We start from the raw sequence: 11,639 nt of genomic DNA on the forward strand, positions 1-11,639 counted from the left end.
CTCGATATTCAGGACAGTTAGCCAACCATTACAAAGGACAAATGGCCAAAGATACCGCTTATTACATCCAAATTGCTTGGAATGGAGTTTTCCTATACCTTTCCCATTACAAAAGCCTCCCTTAATACATCCACTTTCGACTCCCCATGCAGGCCAATTGTTATTTAGTGTGTACAAATAATGGGTTATTTTAAAACGCAATGCGTTAAATGGCATAGTGTGATGAAACAATAGCCGATCCTGGGCTGTGTCTATTCAAACCACAGACATCGGAAATATAAACAATATTTATATTTATATGTTTATATTTATGCGTTTATATTTTCGATGTCTATGATTTAAACCGAATGTGTTAGAACAGCAGTCATTGTAGTCATTAGTGCCATGGAGGCTGCATGACCGCATTTTTTACCCCCAGAGGATTGTTTAGTGGCATTGTTTGTTTATTCTGTTATTACAACCACCGCTTTTAACATCCAAAATCAGCTGGCCCGAGGTGGATGTATTAACCAGTGTCTACTGTACTTATTTACATTACATGTACTTTAAGCCTGCAAATTTAAATATGCTATATTATGGATACTATTTAACACGTTTTATGTTGCAGTAACGCTTTAACTCAAATAATATATCTATACAAGGATAAGCGTTAATCTGTAAAACACAAATTGTAGACGGAAGAGTATATTGAGTAGCTAATTCATTTAAAGCAATTAACGATGGCATAAGTGTCAATAGAGTCCGTAAAAACTATTGTGTAGTTTACAAAGAAGGTACTATAAGAAAAATGTCAAGTAAACGTGAATAGGTCCCAACAGCAATCTTCGCGAGTAGAAAAGTCGCTTTGTGCAGCACCAAAAATGATCTTTGAAGCAAAAATGGTAACTTTGCGAAGTCTATTAACGTTCATAAGAAATTTAATGTAAAAAATTAAAAGGCGAATATAGTTTCTCTGAAACTTTCTTTATCAAGGCTTCTGGGTCTTTGTGTCAGCAAAAAAGAAAGAGCATCACTGGCGCACAATCTTGTGGTTGGACAGACTCACGGGCTATGCTCGTGTGATAAATATATCACTTAATATAATATAAAATTGTGTACTACATAGAATTCTCATCTATGGAATCAGTGAAGCATAACACTGCGTGACGTAATCGATTGTTCCCTTGTCCGTGCATTTTGTTTTACTCAGTCTCTTTTCAGTCGTACGTTCAACGCCGCAACATGTCTCTGTGCTGTTGCTGTTATAATGTTCTATCTTGATGTATTCGTTCAAAGAAGCTTCAAATATAATCAGATTATACAGTAGTCATTCCTGTGTCATTACTGCTGAAGTCTATCAAAGTTCACTGTTAAGATATACACAAGGAAACAGACTTTGTAGTGTAAGTGGGTAAACCTTTCAGGCAAAGGTACCAATATACCACTTTTCATTACAACTGATGCAGCCGAGTGAGGACGAATTGACGATAAAAGAAGACATTTCCATTACAAGTGTGGTGGAGCCGAAATCGCTGAGAACTACGCTTTTCTTTTTTGAGCAACCTATGAACAATTAAATTTGAGGTTGAGAGAAGTCTAGTGATCTCAGACTACAAGTTTCGAAGATATGTCTCAACTACAACTCATACAACACTCATTGGATATAGCCGACAGACATCTCAACAATTTGATATTCGAACAAATCAACTACAACGACTGTGACGATGAATCGCCTGGACTTCAACCAACTTCGAATGCAAGAATGACCGACGAACAAAGCACTCCAGTGAAAACACTTTGTCGGTATTTGGACATTCAGTAATGATTTTTTGTTTGTTTTTTTTCTCTATGTAGTATATATTATAGCGCTATTGTGTAGTTTACCTTAATTGATGGTGGCTTAATTGCCATACTCTCTAACGGTTCAACCATGCCGGAGAGAAATTTTTCTTTGTGTTATTTTGTTATGCTCTAAAACATAGCGGTTGTTTTCGAAGGTTAAACAAATACCCAAGGCTAACACCGATACACTATGTTGAATGTCAATTACAAAACGTATTTGACTAATTTTATATATATGTTTTGCAAAACGCGTATTTCCAAGTGAAATATTCACACAGCTATGCTGGTAAAACCAGATGCTGAAATCGCGTGAGCATAAGAGAATTTTATACCATACGTTGTTTACGGAAATCGGCGTCACGACATGTGAGATGAAAAATTTACAGCCGTTTCCTCATTTTGCTATCCTGCGCAAAGAAACCGCAGCTAGCATACGCGTGATGTGTCAAATGACATCCTGCGTTCTGTTTTCTATTTAAAGTCGTGACATAAATGTCATCATTGTTTGTTTTGTATACTAATTTTGAGTTACAGAAAACATATTACTATCTTTTTGCGAATGTATTGCCAATATGAATTGTATTGTAACTATGTTTCAACGTTTATTGTTATGTGATCTACATTTAACGTGTTATATTGACTTTTGTTATCAACACTATTGTTTTAATTATTGCTTATCAAGAATTGTTTCTATCATGATTAGAAAATTGCTTTAAAATTACATTTTAACGCGATTTTCTGGGGGGAGGTTATGTGATAAATATATCACTTAATATAATATAAAATTGTGTACTACATAGAATTCTCATCTATGGAATCAGTGAAGCATAACACTGCGTGACGTAATCGATTGTTCCCTTGTCCGTGCATTTTGTTTTACTCAGTCTCTTTTCAGTCGTACGTTCAACGCCGCAACATGTCTCTGTGCTGTTGCTGTTATAATGTTCTATCTTGATGTATTCGTTCAAAGAAGCTTCAAATATAATCAGATTATACAGTAGTCATTCCTGTGTCATTACTGCTGAAGTCTATCAAAGTTCACTGTTAAGATATACACAAGGAAACAGACTTTGTAGTGTAAGTGGGTAAACCTTTCAGGCAAAGGTACCAATATACCACTTTCATTACACTCGTACAAAAGCAAAATTTACAACTGTGAAAAAATAATACAGCATAATGGTAAACTTAGCGTGAATTATTAGTCAAATTTCCATCATTTTGAAAGATATCTCAAAAGTTTTGTGACAAAAGCATCCTTTCTTTTAAAGCAACTTTATCTCACCTACAGCTCTCAGGGTAAGTTGCCAATGGCGTCAATTTAGAAATCGGATAATTTATTTGTTATCTTACTATAAAAATTATACTTTGTTTAAGTCTTAACTGAAATTTTATTTATTCCTTTTTTTAGCTTCCCCGAATATTTACTTACAATTTATTATTACCCATCACTTTTGACCTTTTGAACTTTTGTTTTCATTTTAAAATTGCGGCATTATCGCTATAGCGAGTTTGGAATTTAAATGTCTTCACCAAGCTTGAGCTTATTTCCAAAATATTCCGAACTTCGTAACAATACCAAAGATGCTATAGCACCGTTATAATACCCGGTAAATACCGGTAAGTTGATGTATCGTTAGGGTAATTTTGATAAAAAAGGCTAAAAATAGAATACATAAAATACTGGTTAGTAGAAATAGGCTAGGAAGGATAAAAGATGTTGATCGATACCGGTAGGCCTACAAGCCTAGCAAGATTTAACGGCCAAAATTTATGTAGACCCACCTGATTTCATTTAGCTTAATCAACCTTGGCTAGCGCTAGCCTAAAATCTACCCGTAAAATTGTTTTGAACTTTTAAGGACACCAAAGGCTTGAGGCTGGAAAGAGTGCAATCTCTAAAAAAAATGGAGACGTTCACTTGAACTCTTCCGTTTTTCTAGCCTATATAGGCTAGGCTATTTCTTGAACTTAAAAGAATTAAAAGAGTACAATCTGACAATGTCTCCTTTATGGAGATCGCACTTCTACCCCTAAAAAACGGGACTTACAGGCTTTGCATAGCTTAAAGCTTACCAGCCCTACTGGAAACTTTGCATAATTTCTCCGGCGCAGAAAGTTGGCTCTGCACCATTTTTCTGACACATCAGAATTGCCGTTTTGCCCTATATCCCATATTATAAATGTGTTACGTTGGTGTGGCGCAAATTTCGGCATTGCATTCCTTGGCGCACCGATAACAAACTTTTCAGTAGGGCCTACCAGATTGCAAAATACACTTTGTGAACTATTTTTCACTCAGTGCACCTCGATTTTAGCCATCCCGCATCTGGTTACTCTATTTTTGGCCGTCATGTGCCGCTGACATCTTGTCGAAAACCGCCAAGTTTTCAAGTTTGGTAGGTTACCTCTAACACTTGTCGTAACCTATAGTCCAGGTTACGACAATTGTTACACATTTATACATAAATTTTTCATATACAGTACTTTTCTCTTCGACTGGAAAGTATGACAGTTATTGACAAAAAATTGTGCGTGCGAAGACGCATATTTTTTTGTGATAGTGTGTACTTAAGATTTAATTCTTTGTTCATTTATTATAAATTTGCCATTTAAACAACCAATTTTTCTGTTTTTGTTTATTATAAATCGGTTTGAACATAAAAACATTCGGCGTGCACATGGGTGAAACTCGTGCATGCAGGTGCCACGCTTTCCATTACGGCTTTTCTTACTTCAAGGTTTTTTTAGGCACAGGCTTTGATCAATTATCTAAGTTCTTTTTAAAACTTGGATCAGTCATTCTCAAGCTGCAAAATATTGCTGTTTTCAGCAAGATTTTGTGTGCGTCAACAACCGAAAATGACAAGTGTGTGCACAAAAAATGATGAGTTAAGATGCATTTGAAGTGCACACTTAGGTCAGGTGCTCAATTAGTCAGAATGTGCTGCACAGTTTGAATAATTCAGTCAGTCAGTGTGATAATTAAAGCTTGCACGAGGGTTAGCTCTGTGACTGGTGCTCTTGATGAGGAATTATCACCAATTTTAAGTCTTGTGTAGACTTTACTCAGTCCGATGATAGAGATTATCATACCACACCAAATGAATTGAAAATTTAGAAGTTTTGACCAAGTAACTAAATGCAAAATTTCACAGCTAAGATGTACTGCTTGAGCTCATGACAAACAATATTGAGTGCACTTAGATGTCCAACTATGCAGTCAGGTTCATTTCTGTATTTTGAATGCAATTGGCTTTTCAATAAACTTATTTTTGGATCTTAATTTAGTGTACGCTTCTGCTATCTTATGGAAATTGATTCAATAACTTAAAAAAACAATTAAAAAACTATAAGTCCTTCAATTCTTTTAAGTTGAGAGTTTTTCTAAACCAGGAATAAAGAATAAAGAAAAGAAAATTGTAAACCGGTCAAAAATGACCGCTGGTCTTTCTAGTGTTAAAAATAACTACAAACCACCTTGCTTGACTATCTGTAGCAAGAGCAAAGACAGAATTGTGTGGTACGTATGTGTACCGGTAGTTAAGCAATAACTAAACAATAGCTTGTCATAACTTTCGGTTGCTTTTTTTTAACAAAACCATTTTTTTAGTTCATATAATTTTCTTAAAATCTGAATCGAGTATGATGGATGGTTTATCTATCCTGTCTAAAAAGCCTGCAGTAGAACAAAATAAGTGCAAAAGAAGCTGCCAAAGAAAACCTAAGAGGACAACAAATAAAGTGAAACACAGAAGAAAAGTAGAAGCATGTCATAGCAAAACTGTTGAACAAAACACAATAGAGAAATACAGCTCGCCGTCGAAAAATTTTGGTATTAATGCATCTTTAAAGTTACCTCTCAGTGCAGGAAGTCCGAAGGCACATAATGGGTACAAAATAGCTTCTGCAATGGAAAATCCAGATGAAGTTTCAAAAACATCAAATTGTGTAGAAGCGAAACCTTCAGTGGAATCTGTTGGTTTTATGAAAATGTCCCCTTATGGCGAGCCGAATAAAGCTGGAGAAGCACTTGAGCACAAACCTCGACTTAATGTGAACCCAATTAAAATGGAAAATCTTAGTACTATTAAAACAAAAACTTCAAAAAGAAAAACGTCTTCAATGTCTAAAACTACACAAGGAACTAAGTATGTGTATGTCGATGTTTAATATGTAAAATAGATGTCTCATATGTTTACCTTTTTCATTTAAGATGTTTATTGTATGTACATAGCTTCTTATCTGCTTTGACTGCACGTATAATATTTTTATACACCCAAGTGACCCTATTAGTTTTTAAGAGCAAAATCAATAGAAAACCGCAAGCTCACTGAATACTTTCCCACAAGAAAAAGTTCAAGAAAACCTAAGTCAGTTATTAAGGTATGTTTGCAAATAAAATAAAGTACTAACATTGATTTTCTGATTATCAGTTAGTTTTTTTTCTATGCTTTAAGCACAGAGATAGAATTACAGAATATGAGATGCTCTGTACCATTAACCATATAACTCTGCAGAAAGAGCAGGAAAATGATTTAATTGATGCGGTCTTGTCACATCGTGAGGACAGTCTGAAAGTGGTAGAATTTACCAGTAAAGGCAGAGGAGTTATTGCCAATAGGTGGGTGTTTTTTGTTTTAGTTCTAAACTGTTTTTCCAATTATTCAGTTTCCGACCTACATACATCCTCCAAGAGACCTATGTTTTAAAGTTGCTTTAAACCTATTGTTGTTCAATCTGTTTTGAATCTCGCAGCTGATTTGGCTGTTATGGGTGTACCTGATTATTATGCGACTTTTTTATACTGTTTCTTACCTGTCTGCAGAAATATTTCACATGGAGAGTTTGTAGTGGAATATGCTGGAGACTTGATAACGTGGCCCGAGGCCAAGGATAGAGAACTTGAATATGCACTTGATTCTAGTATTGGATGTTACATGTATTATTTTACCTCAAGAGGACAAAATTACTGGTTAGTATTCAGTTTTTATTTAAATTTGTTTGGTGGATTCAATTTTGGTCATAACTTGTAATACATCACATAAACATAACAACAGCCAAGCCGAGGCGCTTCACAAATTTGTCAACTATTACATTTCATTTAAATATATATATTTTGCCTAAACCGCATCATCAGTATCTATAAGAGAACAGAAACAAAAAATATTATTGCGTAGGTATATTAAATAATTACTATGGAAGGACTGTATCTTTGCCAACGATCTGTAACATAATGTGCTTCAGTATTGAAGATGTGCCAAATCAAAAAAGTTTCATGCTTGTAAGAATACAAATTAAGATTTTGATATTTATGTGAATCCGCCAACTTTGTTTACCGCACTCAATCAAAGTTTCTAATAGTGAAATGCAAACAAATGGTGCTTACTAAGATGTCACTTTATCGATGTATAATTGCAATAGACTTGTTTTCTTATATTTAAAAGTACAAAAACACTCACAAACATTTTGCCATTATTATTAATGGTAACCAAATAAGTTAGAATATTTACAAAATAAAGTATTCGACTCGAATCTGCCTGCAAAATTTGAATTCATGAGAGAAAAAAAAATGGTCAATATTCATGTTCGACTCGGCACATCCCTATTCAGTATTAAAAATCACTGCATGAAAACTAGCGCAGAGTGAAGAGTGGATTGATATATAATTAACTGAGTTTTATACAAGTAACTGTAGTCTATCTATGTGACTCTGTTCTATGCAAAACAGCACTTGTCGTATACAGTTTTGGTCAAATTTAAAATCTTTTGCATTTTATTAGGCATTGTAGCTTATTATAATTTATTTATCATGCTTTTTAACTTGATTAGCATTGATGCAACAGCCGAATCGGGTCGCCTTGGCCGGCTATTAAACCATAGCCGGAAAAATCCAAATTGTCATACACGCCTGGTTTGGATTCCTGATGGAATTGGTGAACAACGACCTCATTTAGTTATTATGGCAAAGAGAGACATTGATAAAGATGAAGAGCTGCTATATGACTATGGGGATCGAGACAGAGCTGCTCTACAAGTTCATCCATGGTTGAAGACTTGAAAACACGAAAAACCATATTCGGTTTTTATACTAGACTGCCATCATCAGAAATTGCATGCATTTTGGGCTTTACTGCCAGAACGACACGTCTTCTTGTTTAGAAATGTTGTGTGTAATGCTGTGAGAAGCGCTTGCTACATTTTGAATGACTGGTACTGTGGAGCTAAACCGAAGCGATCATGTTGTGTTGGCGCGATTGCTCAATTTTTTGTTTTGCTACAGACCTCATCTTCACTTTTTTGGTATTGATTTACCTTTTGTATTGTATGTTTCGAGCAGTTAAGCCAATGTCATATAACATTTCAGATGCAGGAAAGAGGAATAAAATCATAGTTTTGTTAGGCTAATTTTGTCATATGGTATCTCTTTATAAATTTTTTGGTTTATCTTGTTAATAAACGAATTATTACTTGTTTGCTGACACAAAAGGAATTAAAGTCAGGTAACTGCGTTGCAATTCTAACAACTTAGCCGGTTTAACCTTCAAGTGCGGTCAGATGAAAAACATCGGAAGGGCGTAGCTGACAATTGTTGATGCCTTCATTCAGAGAAGCCTTATTTTTATGAAAATTAGTCTGTTTTTTGTTGTTACATCTTTCTTAATACAAAATGCGACTCGAGCCGGATCATTTTGGTCATTTAATTTGAATTAAATCAGGCCATTACAACAATGGTTTAAACTTTAAAGTGAACATACACTACATCACAAACAGTTAGCAGCCTACTGACGGCAAGAATAGCAAACTATCTTCAAGGTAAATGTAATATAATACAAGCGCTTCGGTTTATGTTCATAAACAAGCCGTCGCAAGCTACAACGTTATAGAGTAAATTTTGCTTCGACTACTTGAATTTGACTGGTAGAAATCTTACGTTTAAAGCGGCTAATCTGTGGAGAACATAGGCATTTGTAGTTGGACATCGCAGTCAATTTATTGCTGCATTAAGTTGGCACCGAACTGATCTCACGTCTTGTATTTTAAATTGCCTTAACGGTTGTTCAATCGTGTCAGCCATAACTCCAATTGAGAGAGAATCCTATTGGACTTTTCTATGTTGATATCGATTCGCTGCTTTGTAATTACTATCACCGTTTTATGTTGTTGGCGTTATTATTTCATTGTACCCTAGGGCCTAGGCAAATAAATACGTTCACCAGCTGGGGAGCACTTTTATCCTCTGTTCCGTCGGCATTTACATCATCAAACATTAAAGTATGGCTTAAGGTTAACTTTATATTTTTCGACACGAGCTTTCGCAAGCAGCTGTTGTTGTGGTTGTTGTTTTCCCTGTAAGTTTTGTTTTCTTATTTCTAAGTTAAGTTTGTAACCTTGTAATTTTTTCCTGAACGCGACTGCAATCTTGAAGGTTTTTAAGCAGAAAAATAACGCTGAATCATGCCAAATAAATACGTCATCATGTTCAAAACAAATTTGTTCCGGGCATTGTGACGTAAAATGTCGCATGACTCCATGGTTTTCGATCAAAAACCTTGTATTCCCGGTGAGTTTGTATGTATTGTTATCTTGTTTGTAAGTTAAGCTGGTAACCTCGTAATTTTTCCTAAACCTAAACCCGCAGGCAATCTCCGAGGTTTTTGAGCGGAAAAATTACGCTGAGTTATGCCAATCCTCTACGTCACAATGCCGGGAACAAATTTGACATAATACCGGTATTGGACACCAGAACATACCAATAATTAAAACAATTTTTGTTTAATGGCGGTTCCATGAGCACAGAATTCTTAGCATTCGACTCACCCAAAAACCAACAAGAGAAGACGTGGATGTGGGCTACTATTCACTATTCCTTCCAGTACGGTGACTGCTTCCAACTGTCTCATAGCGCTCTATGTCCAGCGAGGGACGTCACGCTTTTTACGTCATAATTTGCGTAGAATCGTCTTGATTTTAACGTGACTTGACGTGACGCCAACTTTTACGAAACCAATGTGGATACTTTAACTAAGAACTAAAACAATTTATTTTTACTTTGTAGCTGTACAAGCACAAGAGTGTCAACTAGCGAAAAAAAGGGTTTTTTTTTTCAACAGCCGATGCATTTTGACTAAGATTACGTTTTATCATTTATCCCTTGCAGCTTTTGTTTAAACGTTAAAGTCGTGCGAAACCGAAAACACCTGATGTAAGGAAAAATTCATGCATATCGTTTATATTGTTTCACTTTTTAGTTCAATGAGAATGACCAACACGGAAATAGATAATTATTTATTTATATTTTTGAATTGTCAAAAATCGTCAAGAATGATCTTTTTCACATGTGCTTGTTGTAGCGACGTGATCATTGAACCATGAAGTAGTGAAGCCGGGTAGGATTATTATTATCTTTACTAGGCTAGTGTACCGTACTTTTTTCAATTTGATAAGCTACGTAGTAACACTTTAGGGCTTTACTAAATGACTATTTGGTAGTTTGTTCTTTCCAAGTTAGAAACTATGGAAAATAGTATAGAATATACAGTAGATTGTCCATACCGCAATGATGCATTGTTATCAAACCTTGAATAAGCTATGCTAGAGCGCTAGCCACTAGGCATCAAAGGCGAACTGGTATAACTTGACTTGTCCAGCCTGTTCAGCGCATATGCTTTAGAAATATGGCAAATTACAAAGAATGGATTTGTGCTGAGAACACGAATAATTGATTACAGTATAGTAATTGTGCGAATCTGAGTTTGATAATTTAACACATTAAGCTTATATTTCAGATACATGATTAACAAAAAACTATGCTTAAACTTATCCTGGTGGTGAAGTAGACACTTATTTTGCCGGCCGCCATTTACCGAAATAGGAAAATTACAAATATGGTAAACGACAATTACGCTAGTCTGTGAATTGAAATGTATGCTAATTTTCAACTTAAAACAACGTACTAATTTTTTCAAGACTGCCATTATTTCACTGGAAAAAATTGTGCATTCAAAGCTCTTTTACAGTTTGTTGTTAACCTATCTTAAATGTAATGACATAGTAATCTAAGCCTAATCTAGATCTACCTTCCAATCTAAACTTTAATTAAACCCTCAATAACTTAAATCAAGTTTTACATACCAATTCTCATAACCTAACCGCCAAAATTTAACTATGGGTTGCGTGACCTACTTTTGATGTTTATGATGAATCACTATCTTTTTCTTAAGTGTAAATTAATCTAAAACTAATTCCCTCTGACCCAAACTCTCACATCTCTTGATTGTATTAACAAGCTAAAGCTGCGAATTGAAGTAAATGCAATTTTTCAATTTAAAATGAAATTTTTTATAAACCCTGATTTAATTTAAAGCTAATCCCTTTGACCCAAACTCTCACTTCTCATGACTAAAATACCGATACATCAAAAATAAACTTGAACAAAAAAACAGTCAAACATTAGCAAGACTTGAACCTCAAACCTCCAGTTTATGAGACTCATCATTAACCACTACACTACCACATTGCTTTCTTCCTCTCGTCCAAAACGAGGGTGATAAACCCATCAGAAAAAATCTGTCGGTCACCATATTGTGATTCAGCAAATTTGGTAAGTGGATGCTGGTGAAATAGTCGTTTCGCAAAAAATTCAACTCCTTTTTTACTTAATTTCTGAAATTATTCAAAATACTTGAAAAACTACTCCACTGTTCTTACAGTGGATCATACAATCAGAAACTTGAACGTCTTTTAGCAGTCAATTTATTACTTTATACAAAATAAAATATTTCATACAAATCTGCTTAGCTGCTTGCAAGACTTGAATT

General features: G+C 34.9%; 1 protein-coding gene across 1 annotated transcript; it reads left to right on the forward strand.

Annotated features, from left to right (window-relative positions):
- Window positions 1-5,283: 5,283 nt before the first annotated feature.
- On the forward strand, window positions 5,284-8,294 carry LOC143465924 (histone-lysine N-methyltransferase set-1-like). The gene is made up of 5 exons (XM_076964452.1): window positions 5,284-5,969; window positions 6,123-6,204; window positions 6,339-6,442; window positions 6,647-6,793; window positions 7,651-8,294. The coding sequence occupies exons 1-5, from the start codon at window positions 5,464-5,466 to the stop codon at window positions 7,877-7,879; spliced, it is 1,068 nt and encodes a 355-aa protein (XP_076820567.1). The 5' UTR covers window positions 5,284-5,463; the 3' UTR covers window positions 7,880-8,294.
- The last annotated feature ends 3,345 nt before the right edge of the window (window positions 8,295-11,639 follow it).

Source organism: Clavelina lepadiformis, chromosome 7 (genome assembly GCF_947623445.1).
Source record: "Clavelina lepadiformis chromosome 7, kaClaLepa1.1, whole genome shotgun sequence".
Taxonomy (NCBI): Eukaryota; Metazoa; Chordata; class Ascidiacea; order Aplousobranchia; family Clavelinidae; genus Clavelina; species Clavelina lepadiformis.